Genomic DNA, 18,541 nt, shown 5'->3' with positions numbered 1-18,541 from the left:
CAAAATATGTTCATCTTTATTATTGCTATCTTTCCCATTAATGATAACTGTAGATTTTTCCATTTCTCCAAATCTTCCTCAATTTGTTTCTTTAGTTTATAATAATTATCTTCCTTTATCGTTAAACATCTTGAGGTTAAATATATTTCTAAATATTTTACTTTCTTCAGAATTTGAATATTTATTGAATATAAATTCTCCGTCAATTCTCTTTTTCTGTTTTTCTGTAATATTTTTGACCAGTATTTTTGTTTTGTCTTTATTTATTTTTAGCCCTGCTACCTCTCCATACTCTTCTATTTGTTCTAATAATTTAGGGCACACTGTTTGAGGGTCCTCCAATACAAAAACTAAATCATCTGCAAAGGCTTGTAATTTATATTCTTCTTTCTTAATTTTCATTCCTTTTATTTCTTCATTTCTTCTTATGTTTCTATTTAACACTTCTTTTTTTTTAAAGTGAATTAAAATTTAATATAAAGGAAACCAAACAATAAGAGATACAGCAATCAGTCTTAGAACTGACAATGAAGGTATCAAAAGTGTGGATCTACCTTCTACAGTCAACTGTCAACAGTAATGTCCATTCAGGCCCAGGTTTCTGTGAAGTCAGAATATCCCTCTGAAAATAAAACCTGAATATAGCTAAGAAATAAGCTTTCCAAAGGAATTTGCCAATTGAGAAAAGAGCTGTTTTTTTTGTTTGTTTTTTTCAAAAGTCTATTTAACACTTCTAATGTTAATATGAATAACAATGGTGACAGTGGACATCCTTGCCTTGTGCCTTTCATTATATTAACTTTTTCTGTCATCTCTTCGTTTATCATTATTTTTGCTGATTGTTTTTTATAAATTGTTTTTATCATATCTGTAAATCTCTCCCCAAATTCCATCATCTGTAATTGTTCTATCATAAATTGCCAGCTCACATTATCAAATGCTTTCTGTGCATCTAGGAACGTCATCGCCATTTGTTTTTCTGAGTGTACCTCATAATCAGTGGTAAAATGTAAAATTTGTTACTACCGGTTCTGTTGGCATGGTTTGGGGGGTGGGTGGGTAATGTGATTGGGTGGGCATGGCCAACTTTTTTAAAAAACTTTTTTTTGGCCAACTTCTTGTTCTGCCTTCAGATCCTTTGGAGAATAGGCTGACCCGCTCTTCTTTGTGATAACCACTTAGATATTACTATGTTTCCCCAAAAATAGGACCTACCCTGAAAATAAGCTCCAGCATTATTTTCACACCTGTGCCTAATATAAGCTCTGCCCCAAATATAAGCCCTGGTGAAAGGAGAGGGCATGGCCTGCATGCATGGGCCGATGGTATCGGGCAGCAGCTGCAGACCGCATAGCACAGGTGAGTTTATTACCTGTACAAGCAGAAGACAGAGGCAAATATGTGGAAAAGCCAAGAGTCAATGGGCTGGAGTACTGGCCACTAAAGTGAGGCTTATCTTCACATGGCGGCATCAGCAGAAGATGGAGGCAAAAGCACGGGGCAGAAGACAGGTGATCCAGACATTCCGTGCAGGCCACAGGCAAGCCGAGATACATGAATACAAGCCTACCGGGAAGCAACAGGGGGCTCATCTTCACATCTCTCAGCTTGCCTGCATCCTGCATGGTGCATTTGGATCACATGCCTTCTGCCCAGCGTCTCTGCCTCCATCAGCATGCTGGTGCCACCATGGGCTCCCACGGCTGCCTGCTCACTCCAGCCTACCGAATCTTTGCTTTTCCGCAGTCTTCTTGGCATGTCCATATGGCCTGCCTTCCCCCTGCACCTCTACCTCCATCTGCTGCTTGGACAGGGAATCAACTCACCTGTATTTTGGGGGCTGTGCAGCCCCAGAGTGTGCCAATCAAGGGATCAGTGGGCTGCAACTACTGCCTAATACCATTGGTCCCCCTACACAGGCCGATTACTTTGAAATCATGTTTCTCTGAAAATAAGCCCTAGTGCTTATTTTGGAGCCCCCAAAAATATAAGATTGGGTTTTATTTTGGGGAAACATGGTAGAACACTGCAATCATATGATCCCAAATTCTTCTTTTCATTAAACCCCCACATACCTAATTCCTGCAATCATTCTTCATGTTTCAACCTTCAGTTCCCTAATCATTTTTGTTGCTCTTCTCTGTATACTTTCTAGAGTATGTCAACATCTTTTTAATATAAAATCAACCTGCTGCTTATAAATAAAGGGGGATAGGAGACTATAACACAAGGAGTCTCCTTCTCATAGCCATTCAACCACAAAATTTTCCTGGGGTCAAAAAAACTGTTACAATTACTTAGACTTAATGGACCTTCCTTGTTGAAGATCTGCAAACAGAAATGGAGGTTGGCTGCACATCTGGTGATGAGTTCTGAATTACTTGCAATCCTCTAAAGCAGCCTTTAATTCTCTTATAGCTCCTACCCCCTTCCAGAAGAATGAAATATTTTGAGGCATATTAAGAAAAGGCAGAATATTATATTTCCCTAAAGGAGAAATGGAGAAACATGAAAGAGGAAGATAAGTATCTAGGTAGCTCTATTCATAAGCAAAGCAAACGCTACAGGCAGAAATCCATACAAGACAGGATGGTAGGATTAGCCCCTTAACCAAGATCCAACACAGGACAAAACCATTAAGCCACAATAGGAATTGCCCAACACCCTTTCAGAAAACAAGCCCCTTCATTGCATGTCTCCCAGAGCAGTCCAAACTTCACCTGGGAGCTCAGATTAACAATGAGGCAGAGGTTGACCAAATTAGCTCAGACAAGCACCTAGGATTTGCATTTCCTCTTTTGCCTATAGAGCCAGCTATGACCCCTACATAATAGCAATAGCAATAACACTTAGATTTATATACCACTTTACAGTGCTTTACAGCCCTATCTAAGAAGTTTACAGTGTCAGCAGATTGCCCCCAACAATTTGGGTCCTCATTTTATCGACTTTCGAAGGATGGAAGGCTGAGTCAACCTTGAGCCTGGTGAGATTTGAACTGCCAAATTTCAGGCAGCCAGCAGTCAGCAGAAGTATCTCAGAGTACTGCACTCTAATCACTGCACCACCATGGTTCATAACCCCTATATAACCCCATAGGAATCTGACAACAACCAATAGAATATTAAAGGACATATTCAACCACATGGTTTGATCACATGGAGGCTCATGTCATTCATCAACCAGGAAAAAAATATATGACCCACTTTATGTTACTTTGAGAATATGGATTTAAAGTGAACTCATTGACAATTGAAATGAGTTAAAAAATCCAAGAAGTATTTTATTTTGCAACTATATTAAAAATGTGCCTGTCCAAGATTTTAGAACTTTCTGTTTTGAAATTTATTTAGATGTAGCCCAATTAAAAACTTATCTCCAATGATATTTTTTTATTTGCTTAGTTATGAGGCATTACCCTCCTCCAATCCCAAAGGATTTTCAGAAACGTACAGTGTCAGGATCCACGTGGATGGATCCTGACACCGTAAGGATGTCAGGTGTGGTGGGTGAATCCAAGTAATTCACCCACCATATATCGAACTCCGAGGCATGGCTTTCACTCAAAGAACAAATTTATTTAGGTAGACCATCTTGGTGCTACTTGTGAAAAGCCAGAACTAAAGTTCCCGGGCTTTGCACTCCAATATAAGTTTCAGTTTTCTCAAGCTTCCCAAGCAATCAGTCACATTGTCCAACCAAGATGGCAGCTTGTTGCTTGGTGACTTCTCTCCTCCTCCTCCGGTCAGTAAGCCATTAAAATGTGCATGACTCATTGACTAGTTATGCTGTGGCCACAGAAGGCTCCATCCTCCTCCAGCTCAAAACTGTGTCAAACTAAATTAACATTAGAATACCCCAGGATACAACCAGTCCCATGCCCAAGTAGAATTCAGGCTTGACAGGCTGCCCCCCCCCCCTCAACAGCAGGAATGTCCCTACAAGATACAAAGCACAGTGGGGTTAATCAATGCCACTAGCCCCTCTCTCTGCCCCAGGAGGTCCCTTTGGTTTTTGAGGGAACTAATCAAGGAACTGCTTTATCAATCTATCTGCGCTCACTTTTCAACTCTTTACTCAGGTGGCCTCAGAAAGTGGATACCCCTTCCAGTATAGTAGCTATTCCAATTTTCCCCTTTGTACTCTGGAGTCTAAGATCTTCTTTATCTCATAGTGAATCTGACCCTCGATTAACATGAGATTAGGGGGTGCCCGACCCAACGGCCAGAGTTGCGAGCCACCGACTGACTTCAGTAGACTGCAGTGGAATACTGGTTGCACCTTCCCCAGCAATCGGGGAAGTTGAATTTGTACCATGACCGGGTTAATCACTTTCATTATTGGGAATGGTCCTAGGAATTTTGGATCAAGTTTCTTAGAGACAAGCTTTAGTTTCAGCTACTTCGTGGACAGGTAAATCCTATCTCCCACCTTAAACTCCAGTTGGGTAGACCAGTGGTTAAAAATGTGCCTCTCCAAGATTTTAGAACTTTCTGTTCTGAAATTTATTCACCTTGTAAATGTAGCCCAATTAAAAACTTATCTCAAAATGTTACAAGAGCATAGAGAAAGGGGGGGCTTTGGTCTCCCCTGCTGGGAATTATATTATCGAGCTTCACTGCTAGCCTGGATGAAGGATTGGGTGTTATTGAAGAGGAGGTCTTTATTAGATTTAGAAGGACACGACCTACAACACGGCTGGCATGCACTGCTATGGAGAGAGAAAGGTGAACAGTATAAGTATTTCAAGAGACATTATCTAAGGCAAATATTGCTGGAAACCTGGGACATATTTAGAGGAAAATTTTATACCAAGATCCCAACCTGGTTCTCAGCAATAGAAGCGATGACATACCCATCCTTAAACAGGATAATATTTTTAGATATAAAGGTCTTGTGGATGCCCAAGGGATATTAAGGTCTAGAGAAGATTTGGTTGATAAAGGAATTAGGCTAGATTGGTGGACCTATGTTACAGTTCAATCTCGTTACAGGAGAGATAGAGATAATTATGGGATATATGTGATGGAACAGAGTTTTGATAAAATATTATTGGGAGAGGACCATAAATACATAACCAAAATGTATGTACAATTGCTTGAGTGAATGATAGAGAGGAAGTTGTAAAAGACACTATGATTGCCTGGGGGAAGAATTTTGGGTACTCTATCCCCCTAGAAAAATGGCAACAAATGTGGGGGGAACATATTAAAATGACTACGGCAACGTCTTTCAAGGAAAATGCATAAAAAAAGTTGTATAGGTGGCATCTCCCACCAGCAAGAATTGTCAAAATGTTTCCGGGTGCATCAGAGTTATGTTGGAGATGTAGGAAAATCAGAGGTACGTATTTCCATCAATTTTGGACTTGTATAATGGCAAAGAAGTATTGGAGAAGGATTAAGAATTGGATTAAGGAAATTACTAATGTGGACTCCTATGGAAATTACTAATGTGGACTCCTATGTGGACCTCCTCAGGTCTCCTATGGAAACCTAAGATATATTTACTAGGTATTCGCCCAGAGGAGCTGAGTAAGAAAAAAATGGTATCTCACTCTACATATTTTAGTTGCAGCTAGAATAGTGTTCGCCCAACAGTGGAAAGAAAAAGAGATACCAGCCAGTCCCCAAATTATAAACAAAGTATTGGAGTGTGCTGAGGCGGATAGAATGACGTTGTCAGCACTTCAACCTGCATTTACTCTAGTGCTGACATAAGAAGGAGAAGAGGGGGCAGCTGGCAAGAGGACGCTTGACTTCTCACCTACTTATTTTCCTTGAAGATAATATCCCCTAGGAGATGAGATGGGAGGGGGGACATTCCTGGGAGCTTAAGTAGTAGGTATGGGGAGAGTGAATTGGAAGAAGGCCAATGAGATGCAGAGAATTGGGGAATGGAAAGGGAAGGTTTGGGGTCAGGAAGTCAGAGTTGGCTACTCCACGATAGGGGACAGGTTGTCGTGCTTAATAAAATGAACGATTTCTTCAAAGACTGTTTGGAAATGCAATTTATTTTATTTGAGATGACATCGAAATCTGACAGACATATATGTTGAAAGAAAAAGAGGATTGGGACAGTTGGTATCGGTGGTTGAATAAAAGAATTGAGATGAAGTGAGGGCCTATGTTAATACGAAGAGAGATACACTTACTTAGATTGAGAGATAATTGTATGAAAACCACATTTGAGGATTACTTACCTTATTCTGTTTTGTGGGCATAATTATTTACTAATGAGGGCAGGAATATTATCTGCCGGGATAGACGTATTGAATGGGGGAGGGAGGGAGGGAGGGGAATGTATGGTTTTTGTTTGTATGTATAAACAATGTTTTTGTCTTGTGTTGATTTTAACTTGAAAAAATTAATAAAAAAAATTATTCAAAAAAAAAAAACTTATCTCCAATGATATTTCTTTATTTGCTTAGTTATGAGGCATTACCCTGCTCCAATCCCAAAGGATTTTCAGAAATTTACAAACCTGCTCCTAATAGGACATTTAAACCAAACGTCATGATAAAATTGAACTACAAATACAATAACTGAAAGTAATTAAAGACCCTCCCAATAGAATAAAGGGAGGGGGGGTGGAAGTCTACCACAGGATGCGTCTGCTTGTCTTTGGTTTTTTGGATCAGTCATTTTTTAATGTGCTTCCAAAAATTCATCATGGTGGGAGACATATTGTTCCAGAGAATTCCATCTTTACAGCCACAGAATTAGCACAATGTTTTTTTAATGATATTTTTTTCATTGGAATTGGGTTTTTTTCCTTCTAGTTCCTGTATAATTGTCAGTTATGGGCCATTTGGTTCTTGAGCCCATGGATGTCATCATCCTATTTCTTACTCAAAAGCTCTAAGGAACTTCACTGAACATCCATCGTTTTCTCTTATAATTACCAGCAGAGTCTCAGTAATGCAACTTCTTCTCAAATCCTTAGGGATATCCAAGGGACAACTCCCCCAAAACAGGCGAAGACTGAAAGGTGGCATTATTTGTGGAACCAGAGGGCTAGAAATGTCACAATCTGAGAAATAATATATATGCAGACTATTCTAAATAATTACAGCCTCTTCTTCTTCTTTTTTTTAATGCTTCATTGTTGCAGAAGGAAATGGTTCATATCTGCTGATGAAAATCTTCTTGAAAGAGATGGTATTTTTCCTGGCAGTAATAGCAGTCCTATTGCCAGTGGTTACATGCCTTATTTCTCGTACTTCTCGCAAAGAATGTGCCATGGGGAAAACTCCATTTATTAAGCACAAGGATTTTCTGCCAGGAGATTTCATGATAGCTGGGATAATCTCTCAGTTCTACTTTATTTCTGATCCAGTGTATTTCAGAAGACATCCATCTGAAGAACTGGTTGATGAGTTCATGTAAAGACTTTCTCTTCTTAGCTGTAGCATGTCTCAAACCAGATATCTTTCTCTAAGAAGATGCCTGGACTGAGTTAATTAGTGGTATTGCTTGCAGCACAAATTATTTCTCCTGGTTTCTCACTGGTTGGTTTCTTCATTCTTAAGTTAATAGAAATGCATTCCCATGGATACATTTTATCTGGCAAATAAATTACAAACACACATAGATATGCACATGTTTAAGGCAGATTTCACCCCAGTGCTTTTGTTCAAATTCTATATTGGGCTTTTCTCATTTTCTTTCTGCGGAATGAATTTTCAGTGCACTACTATTGAAACACCGTTTATAGCTAATTGAATGTCAGCTTTAACAGTTTAATTTTTCTTGTGAATATTAGGGAACAACGGCACTATGTAGTGCTTTTAATTTGTTTGTTTAGCATGTATGGAGTACAAATGTAGGGCTGCCCCAATGAAACCGGTACATCTTTTCCTAGATAAGTGATTCCAGAAAAAGAATTCCATACATCATTTGTATGGAACATATGAAGAATGGTTGCAGGAATTGGGTATATCTAGTTTAATGAAAAGAAGGACATGTTAGCAATGTTCCAATATCAAAGGTGCTGCCACAAAGAAGAGGGGTCAACCAATTCTCCACAGCACCTGAATGTAGGACAAGGAGCAATGGATGGAAAGTAATCAAGGAGAGAAGCAACCTAGAACTAAGGAGAACTGACAGTGAGAACAATTAATCAGTAGAACAATTTGCCTCCAGAGGTTGTGGGTGCTCCAGCACTGGAGGTTTTTAAGAAGAGATTGGATAATCATTTGTCTGAAATGGCATAGGGTTTCCTGACTTCCAAAGTTCCTTTCAGCTCTGTTATTCTGTTTACTCTCAAGTAAGGTTTAAAATACATTTTCTTCCTCTACCCATAAAAGTATCCAAAGTGAAGACAGAAGAGCTAAAGATACAAGACTTAGAAGTAGGTCTAAGAATTACAGGTAGATCATAATGTTATTATTAATGTTCCTTCAAGCAATCCATCAGTTTCCTAGTGAATCATTTTTAGAAATCATAACAGCTGGCTTAAAAAAAATAATGTTTTGTCCAAGACCATTTTCCCTTTCATCGAAACATAATGTTTTAGACAACTCTGAAAAATTTCTCTCTGTTTCTCTCTCTTGTTACCCCCCCACTCTCTCTCTCTCGATAGATAGATAGATAGATAGATAGATATAGATATAGATATAGATATAGATATAGATATAGATATAGATATAGATATAGATATAGATATAGATATAGATATAGATATAGATATAGATATAGATATAGATAGATATAGATATAGATATAGATGTTTTCGTAGATTTTCACGGCTAGAGGTATGCAAGTTTTCGTGTATTCGGATACACGGGAAAAGACCCAAATACACCAAAACTTGTGTGTGTGTGTGTGTGTGTGTGTGTGTGTGTGTGTTGGTTATGTAATTTATACATAACTGTTTTCATTCAATCCATCTGTGGCAAAGTGAAAAATTTTGGAGTGCTAAAGCATTTACATGATTTCTTCTTGCATGGTACTATGCAATCTGTTTTTTTCTGCTTAGCATTTAGCAGAATTATAAATAAAGTATACATAATGCCACATTCTTTAAGAGAAGAAATATGATTTGTAATGTGATCTGCGTAGATTTTATCTACAGAACTACCAACATATCCTGGCCTTAGTTTTTGCTGTAAAGGAGATCAATGAAAACAATCACATTTTATTCAACATGACTCTGGGTATGCACCTCTCTAACAGTTATTTTATGGCGAGATGGACCTACTTGGCTTCAATGGAGCTCCTCTCAACAAGGGGCAGATTCATCCCCAATTATAAGTGTGATACTAAGGACTGGGCAGTATCTGTTATTGCAGGACCTAACGCTTACATCTGTCCCTTCATGGCAAATGTTTTGAATGTCTACAAGATGCCCCAGGTAAGATTTGCTCTTGAAATACATATCATGGGCTGTGACAATAACTTTGAGAGATAGGAAGAAGAACTGTAGCCTAGACAATGATCTGGTAAAAAAAATCTTAGTCCAAACCAATTTGAGAAAGCATCTCAGAATTGATTCCAAGAAGGAAGGAAGGAAGGAAGGAAGGAAGGAAGGAAGGAAGGAAGGAAGGAAGGAAGGAAGGAAGCGTCATTCTGTAATATAAAGATCAAGATAAATATTCCCAAATACTAATACATTGAATTACTTAATCAAGCCCATGAATACTTAAAATTGTTATTAAAACATGGTGAGAAAAAGAATTGATGAAAATATATTAACATTTCTATTAAGTGTACTTATAAGTTAAGGAATCATAGCATTTTAATTAGTTTGGATTTAGATTTAGTAGTAAATCGAGTATAGTACCTAAAATATATATGTCATATGGTCACCACTACATTGTTCATCATGTTAATGATTTGTGTTGTTTTTCTTAAATGTAATTTTGTAGGTGAAACCGGTAGGAGGGAAATGCTTTCAGACTTTCAAGATTGTGGTTTCACGGTCTGGATTATCTCAAATGACTGGCATCAATCTTGCCCACCTAAAAGTGGCTCCCTCCTCAGCTGCTTTTATACTGCAATGAATTAGGGAGAGTCAATTCTGAAATGGTTATGACATTTCCTGAATGACATTCTTCTTTTAATTGTTTTTATTAAAGTCTATTATATGATAAAATAAATAGATTTTTTGATATCAAGAAAGATAAAGAAAAAGAAAGATAAAGTCAAGAAAAATCAAGAAAGGAAGAGAAAAGAATCAAAAGTGTAGAAAGAAAAATAAAAACCAGTCGTTTCTGATTCTTTTAATTTTATTTTTATAAATGTTCATTCATAAACATTTTTGAAAAACAGTGCATTGTCACAGTATCATTTACAAATAGAACGAAGCCAAAGAAAGTTGGTAGTAAATATTAACACACAAACTAATAGCCATAGTAATAATATAATATCAGTAATAATAATTTAACCAAAAAGTTTTTAAACTAGGTTTCTTCTTACATTAGCTTATTTACAATTTTATCAATTAATATGTTTATAGTTATATACTTCTTTATTTTCAATATTGATAATATTAACATTCATAATCTTACTTTCTCTAATTTCTACCTCTTTTCTCTATCCATTCATAAAATTTATTCCATGTCTGATAGTGTTCTGAATCTTCTTTATCTTTAATTTTTATTTTTTTATTTTTTTTTATTTTAAATTTATATATCGCCCTTCTCCCTGAGGACTCAGGGCGGTGTACAGCCAGAATTAAAAAACATAAAATACAAATATTAAAAACAATTAATATATATATAAATTTGGCCCAAAATTAAAAATACAAACCAATTAAAACATTTAAAATTTCTTCTTAAGTCAGCCCGGCTTGCTGGAAAAAGTGGGTTTTAAGGGCACGGCGGAAGGGACTAAGGTCTTGGATTCTCCTTATCTCTGGGGGCAACTGATTCCAGAGGGTAGGTGCCCCCACAGAGAAGGCCCTCCCCCTGGGGGTCACCAGCCTACATTGATTGGCTGATGGCACCCTGAGGAGGTCCTCTCTGTGGGAGCGCACGGAACGATGGGAGGTCGTCGGTAGCAGCAGGCAGTCTTGAAGATAGCTAGGCCCGATGCCATGGAGCGCTTTAAAGGTGATAACCAGCACCTTGAAGCGCACCCGGAAGACCACTGGGAGCCAGTGCAGCTCGCGCAAGAGCGGTGTTACATGGGAGCGCCATGCTGCTCCCATTATTACCCGCGCTGCTGCATTCTGGACCAGTTGGAGCCTCCGGGTGCTCTTCAAGGGGAGCCCCATGTAGAGAGTGTTGCAGTAGTCAAGGCGAGAAGTGACGAGGGCATGAGTGACTGTGCACAGGGAATCCCGATCAAGAAAGGGGCGCAACTGGCGAATCAGGCAAACCTGACAAAAGGTCCCCCTGGTTACAGCTGTCAGATGTTCCTCCAAGGACAGCTGCATATCCAGGAGGACTCCCAGATTGCGAGCCCTTTCTGTGGGGGCCAAAGACTCGCCCCCAATAGTCAGTGATGGAGTCAACTGACTATATCGGGATGCCGGGAGCCACAGACACTCAGTCTTGGAAGGGTTGAGCTTGAGCCTGTTCCTCCCCATCCAGATCCGCACAGCCTCCAGGCACTGGGACATCACTTCAAGGGCATCATTGGGGTAACAGACAAATTAGTCTGTCCACTTCAGCACAGTCCCAAATTTTTCTAATTACAACTTCGTCCAGTGGGATGTTCATATTTTTCCAGTATTTAGCATATGTGATCCTTGCTGCCATCAGTATATGTAACACTAAATATATGGTCGCTTTATCATAACCTATCTTAGAGGTGTCTTTCTGGTTTAAACTCAATATTTTGCTCAGTTATCATTTCCAGCCAGTTATGTATGTTCTCCCAATATTTTCTTGCTTTACAGCAGGTCTACCACATGTGGTAATAGGTGCCTGGAGTCTGGTTGCATTTCCAGCATATGGCGGATAGGTTACTGAACATTTTTGCCAATCTCGCAGGTGATAAATGCCACCTATAAAATATTTTGTATAGGTTTTCTTTGTATACAAAGGCCATAGTCAATTTGAAATTTCTGTCCCAAAGTTTCTGCCATTTCTCTAATTCTATATTATAACTGATTATTTTTGCCCAGGTAATCATTGTTTCTTTATTTCTTCCTCCATTTTATAATTCATCAAATAATTATATGTATTTTTTAATTAGTTGTTCATCAGACCCTATTAAAATTTTGTCAAATTCTGTTGGTTCTTTATTTACACGCCATGTTCTAACGTCTTTCTCATATCTTAACTGAATTGGAAAATATGGCCACCAATCACGATCTACCCCTTGATTCTGCAGTTGTTACCTAGATTTAAGGTTTCTAGTTTTTTTAATCGCAGTAGGGTATACGAAAAAGCTACAACCTCAATCTTTTCTTTACATTTCCAGTTGATTCAAACCATTTCTATAACAACAAAGTCGATCAAATCATCAAAAGCTATAATCAGTTTCATTTTTTTCCCATTTTAAGTGTAAATTCAGAAGTGGTTCCCAGGTGGAAACAAAACTAAGTCAATTGTTCCCTTTAATTAAAACTGTTGATTTTTCCATCTCACTCACAAATTAATGCATTTCTGTCTTTAGTTTTGTGATTATACTACTTCTAAACATCAGATTTTTATGAACAAGATTAGATATCTATTAATGTTTGCATTAATGTTTACAACAAAGACCATGAATTAAGAACAGATTTTTGAAAAATAATAAATACTTCAACTTGGAAAATCATGCCCCCCCCCCTATTTTTTCTACATTTAGCTGATATATGGATCTTCTCCTATGAGGGGTGACCAGATACAAGCTGCTTTCTTCCATCGCTTTTTCCCAGATGGTGACCAACAGATTGTGGGCATTCTCCAGTTGCTGTTGTATTTTAAGTGGACATGGATTGGGCTGTATCTCCAACGTAGTGAGAGTGGAGACAGATTCATTCAAAATGCTGTTCCGTTGTTTTCCAAACAAGGTATCTGCTTTGAGTTCATGGGAGAGATGCCCAAGGAAACATTTTCTAATGACATTGCTTCAGCCTTTAAAGGTTTTAGCAAAATGTACATTAATGTCATGAACAGCACTACCAATATCATTATCGTATATTGTGCAAACCAAGTTACCATCATTTTTAGGCTGTTGCCCTATTATAGAGAATTTGAAGATATACCCATCGAGAGAAAATATAAAGTTTTGATAATGCCAGCCCAGATGGAATTTACATCCACTCCCTTTCTAAAAGACAGGGGTATGGTCTTTATCCATGGTGTTATAACTTTTGAAGTTTCTTCCAAGGAGATTTTTGGATTTAATAAATTCCTTCAGATGAGAAACCCAACTTCAGAAGTGGAAGACCATTTAATGAGAGTGTTCTGGGAAGAGGCTTTTGAATGCTCTTTTCCTAAAGATAAGTTAGATGAAGACACTGGGAGGTTGTGCACTGGAGAAGAGAAGTTGGAGAATCTACCTCAGTCTGTGTTTGATACCACCATGACTGGACAGAGTTACAGCATCTACAATGCAGTTTATGCTGTGGCACATGCTTTACAAGCCATGTTTTCCCCCAAACACAGAACAAGGGCCAAAGTTGGGAGAGAAATGTTTTTGACTCAAAAGGCATGGCAGGTAATAAGAGATTGAATGAACATTTCCCATTGCTCTATTCTCTAATGCAGTGCTCTGTCCTACTCTTATGGATACACCGATGACACTTATGATTTTAAGTCTCCTGGTACTCCATTTTCCATATCCTTTTGGGACTTAGAGAAACCTTTGTAACTGTGAATAGGTAACAAGGCTACAACAATGATACATCAATATGGAGGAAATGATTAAGATGTAGTAAAATGTGCCTGTTTGGAACAGGTTCACAACACCTGTGGCAGAGGAGAAACATGGATGAGGGGTTGATAAACCCTAATTCTATTAATGATCTCAGTTGTATTAAATCAATATCCATAACTTAATACCATTGAAATTGATCTCCCTCCCTCCCTTCTTTCTCACTCTCCCTTCCCCTCCCCTCCGCTCCCCTTACCTTCTTTTTAATTACCAATCTTTGCTTCATTTTAGTTACATCACTATTTGAGAACCATTGCATTCAATAACACTGCAGGAGAGAAAATTTCCTTTAATGAAAATGGGGATTTAGACATTGGATTTGACAGTTTCAACTGGGTCACATTCCCAAACAAGACCTTTGTTAAATTCAAAGTTGGAAAGATCGACCCAGCGGCTTCTCCAGATAAGCTATTCACCATTTCTGCGCAAAACATCACCTGGCCTACCATGTTTAACCAGGTATTTCCTGTTCTGATTTCAAACTGCGTATTCTTCCCTTTCCCTTCCTGTTTCCAGAATTATTTATTCGAATGGATCTTACCCTTAAGGTTCTCAGGCCAAAAACCGCAAAGAGGAAGAAATAATGACCAGAGATTTTGAAATACAAAGACTTAAATCTCTGTATAGCAAAATAATTTACTGATACATCCTCATTAAATCTTCATGGTTTTAGCAGAATTTAATCCAATAGCTGCTGTCTATTCCTGCTGGCATTTTATATTTATATTTTATATTTATATATTTAATTTCTATACCGCCCTTCTCCAGCAGGGCTCAGGGCGGTGAACAGGCGACTTAAAACAGAGCATACAAAATTTAAAAACAGTTTAAAAGATAATTAAATAATTTCGGCCCACAATTTAAAACAACCCAGTTAAAACCAATTTCAATTAAAACCAAATGGATGGGATCAAGCCAGCCCGGCTAGGTGAAATAAATAAGTTTTCAGGGCCTGACGAAAAGTCCGGAGGTCTGGTATCGTGCATATCTCTGGGGATAGGTCGTTCCAGAGGGCGGGTGCTGCCACAGAAAAGGCTCTCCCCCTGGGGGGTCGCCAGCCAACATTGTCTGGTGGATGGCACCCTGAGGAGGCCCTCTCTGTGTGAGTATACAGGCTAGTGGGAGGCTATTGGCAGCAGAAGGCGGTCTTGTAGATACCCCGGCCCTAAGCCGTGGAGCCATTTCAAGCTTGTCTAGGTTAAAAATATATTTGAAAGTTGCTAAAGTAATTAAAGCTATCATATAATTCACAAAGTAATAACAAGACCTATCTCAATTTGTCTATTAAACAGTCCCATTAATCTGAACGTTGATTTTCCCAACAAAAAAATAGCATTTTCTCCTTAGTCTTCTCTTTTCTTAAATGGCATGTCCAGATTTTCAGTTTTCCATTTGCTAATCATTGTATCTGGGGAGCAGTCAGCCTATATTTGATCCAGTGATGGATTATCCTGACTGGGAAATGCCCAGCCAGAGAGGAAGAAGGAAACAAATGGGGAATTAGTGGTGGGATTCAAATAATTTAAAACTCAGTTCTCTGTGGCAGCAGTCAGCCTCCTGCAGCACTCTGCCAGTCAAAATGGGGCATGGGGGTGAATTACAAAATGTGGGCTTTGCTTTGTGATATCGAGATCCAGCAAGTAAATAGTGTGAAGTGCACAGAAAATACACTTTTGTTCGGTTATGAAGAAATATCCCCAAAGTCAGATGTATACTGAATGTAGACTGACTTTTAGGTATACATCTTCCTAGCAAACAGCACATTTTGAAGCTCCAGGTAAAGCGGATTCATTTTAGGATGAGTAACCACAGTTTGCATGTTGGAGGTTCCTAAAGGAATGCTGAGAAACTCTGTATTTTAAAGAACATGGAGGGAGGGTGCAAAATAGCCCTTCTCTGCCTGAGGCTGTAGAGACCTGGCACCAATCAAAACACTCTTTGTGAAACAACTGATCAACACTGACAGGGTAAGCCACTAGTATATGAAAATAAGAGCAAGTCCACTCCCTTCTAGTACTGATGATGTTACCTAGGTTGGGTCATGAAACATCTGCAAGAAAACCATCAAGCTCAGAGAGCACCAAGGACCCCACAATTCAATCCTGAGCTTCAAATATTCTCTTCTATCAATAAACACATTTTGGTTAGAGGGACTCAGAGCCTGCCTTATATGAGATGGCTCCCATTGGATTTCATTCTAAATTTTGATATGATTTCTGTAAATAAGGAATATAGAATTATAAAGCCTGGGTATTTGATCCTTCATACATCAAAAAACAAAGCTAAGGGATAAACAAATAAAAACAGATTTGAAAAAAAGAAAAGGCTCAGGAAAGAAAAAGACTGAAAGTGTAGGAAAGAAAGAGGAAAAGAAGGAAAACTGAAAAAGAATAACTTCCAACTTTCTTTGGTACAGATATAAGTAAAAAAAAAAAATAAACTCAAACACATACTCTAAGATTAACATTTGTCTAAATTATTTCCATAATCCCGTATCTAATCATCAAAGCCCAGATCAATTTATAACTTCAGTTTCTCTCAAGACCCGCAATGGTTCATATCACTTTAATCATTGTTTGTTAAGGAAATCACAACTGATTTTTTTTAATTGCACCAAACTCTAAATAAAACCGGAATGGAAACTACTAAACTCTAGTGTAGACCAATGCTTCTCAATTTTGGCAACTTTAAGGTGCACGGACTTCAATTCCCAAGGCAGCATTAAGTTCGCCCATTTTAAACTTGCCAACTGAAAAACGCTGATCTACAGATAGGGATTTTTCCATTCCTCTTTTACTGGTTCTTACTTACATAAGAGCAATCATAATGCAAAATCCTCACTCCCACCCCATTCCATAGCAACCACAACTCCCTCACTAACCTGCTTTCCAGCTCTTTTCTCTTGCATGCAGGGCAACAAAAGGAGACCATGTGACTATCAGTTTAAAAAAAGTTCAGTCAGACCTTTCAACATCTTGGAGAAAAGATCTCATGAAGTTGGAAAGTCTGACTGAACTTTCTAAAACAGAAAGAAATTTTGGGACATCTAGTTCCTACATTCATTGTGTTAAAGTAAAATCCACACCCAAATAGAATGTTCTGAAACTTTTGAGCTTTAATTAATCCTGGTTTCACTTCTTGATAGGTTCTACCTCTTTCTGTTTGCAATGACAATTGCTATTCTGGGTCCAGGAAGATGAAAATAGAAGGGAAGCCATTTTGCTGTTATGATTGCCTTCCATGTGCAAAAGGGAAAATTTCAAACCAGATGGGTAAGACTTGTGTTGTGCAAAACTATTCTTAACTGTGATTCAAAATGCTAATTTCCAAAACTTCTACATGTGGTGATCGAATCGATGATATAGCAATATAAATACTAAAAATGAAAGGGTTACCACAAACAATATGTAAGTATCTGCATATTTACAGATTCCCACTAAATACAAATAGGTATTACTTATTTAGGAAATATTAAATCCAATAATTAACTCTCAGTCCTGCTACCTGGGAATTTCTAGAAATTGACCATGATGTTTTGTTTTTTGCAGATGCGGTTGACTGCTTTCAATGTTCAGAAGACCAATATCCAAACAAGGCTCAAAATCTTTGTATTCTAAAAACAACCACCTTCCTGTCTTACAATGAGCCACTGGGAATCACCTTGGCCAGTGTTAGTCTCTTCCTTTCTTTCATCACAGCTTTGGTGCTGGGGATCTTCATTAAAAAGCAGGACACTCCCATTGTCAAAGCCAACAACAGGAGCCTCACCTACATTCTTCTCATTGTTCTCCTGCTCTCATTCCTTTGCAGTTTGCTCTTCATTGGGCAACCTGACCAAGCAAAATGTTTCATGCGACAAGTTGCTTTTGGCATCATATTCTCTGTAGCCCTTTCTTGCATATTAGGGAAAACAATCCTTGTTGTTCTTGCTTTCATGGCCACCAGGCCAGGTTCCAAAATGAGGAAATGGGTGGGGAATAAACTGGCTTTTTCTATTGTCCTATTTTGCTCCCTGGCACAATTTATCATTTGTACAGTGTGGCTGACAATTTCGCCCCCATTCCCAGATTCTGACATGCACTCTATAGCTGAAGAAATTGTCTTAGAATGTAATGAAGGTTCAACCACAATGTTTTATACAGTGCTTGGCTTTCTGGGATTCTTGACTGCTGTCAGTTTCACTGTGGCCTTCCTAGCTAGGAAGTTACCAGATAGCTTTAATGAAGCCAAATTTATCACCTTCAGCATGTTGGTCTTTTGTAGTGTCTGGATATCATTTGTTCCCACCTATTTGAGTACCAAGGGGAAATACATGGTGGCTGTGGAGATCTTCTCCATTTTGGCTTCAGCAGCTGGATTACTGGGCTGCATCTTTTCCCCCAAGTGCTATATCATTATTATGAGACCTGATTTGAATACAAAGGGACACTTAATAAAAAAATAATCCAGAATATGACGTTCAGTTTACTCATTGATTCAATGCAGCCTTCCCCCCTACTCTAACAAAATAATACAAAGTGACATTTATTTTCTCCAAACCGAATTCTCTATCACCTCATTTGATCTTTCAGATACTACCAAGAAGTTAAAGGACTGCCTGAGGCCTTGCCCTGATCACTTTCATGACTGCTTTTGTTTCCTATGGCAGCTTTTTTCTACTAAGCCATGCCTTCTCAAAGTATCTATAGCACAGCAGAATTCCGTTTTCTTTGATTCTCAGAATGTACCTT

General features: G+C 38.4%; 1 protein-coding gene across 1 annotated transcript; it reads left to right on the top strand.

Moving 5' to 3' along the window:
* The first annotated feature begins 1,301 nt into the window (after positions 1 to 1,301).
* LOC139324408 (vomeronasal type-2 receptor 26-like) lies at positions 1,302 to 18,255 on the top strand. The gene is made up of 8 exons (XM_070954120.1): positions 1,302 to 1,359; positions 3,405 to 3,500; positions 7,114 to 7,384; positions 9,063 to 9,354; positions 12,741 to 13,595; positions 14,043 to 14,270; positions 16,957 to 17,083; positions 17,360 to 18,255. The coding sequence occupies exons 1-8, from the start codon at positions 1,302 to 1,304 to the stop codon at positions 18,253 to 18,255; spliced, it is 2,823 nt and encodes a 940-aa protein (XP_070810221.1).
* The last annotated feature ends 286 nt before the right edge of the window (positions 18,256 to 18,541 follow it).

Source organism: Pituophis catenifer, unplaced genomic scaffold (genome assembly GCF_029215685.1).
Source record: "Pituophis catenifer annectens isolate HBS135680 unplaced genomic scaffold, rPitCat1.0.hap2 SCAF_15, whole genome shotgun sequence".
Taxonomy (NCBI): Eukaryota; Metazoa; Chordata; class Lepidosauria; order Squamata; family Colubridae; genus Pituophis; species Pituophis catenifer.
Note: the sequence above shows the minus strand (reverse complement) of the source record. Positions and strands in the feature narration are given on the sequence as shown.

What these genes read in the sequence shown, in the direction of transcription:
- LOC139324408 (XM_070954120.1), top strand. Translation starts at nt 1,302, where the DNA reads ATGGCCTGCATGCATGGGCCGATGGTATCGGGCAGCAGCTGCAGACCG. An exon ending in GAACTGGTTGATGAGTTCAT is followed by an intron (nt 7,385 to 9,062) that starts GTAAAGACTTTC and finishes TGATCTGCGTAG; the next exon opens with ATTTTATCTACAGAACTACC. An exon ending in GGCCTACCATGTTTAACCAG is followed by an intron (nt 14,271 to 16,956) that starts GTATTTCCTGTT and finishes ACTTCTTGATAG; the next exon opens with GTTCTACCTCTTTCTGTTTG.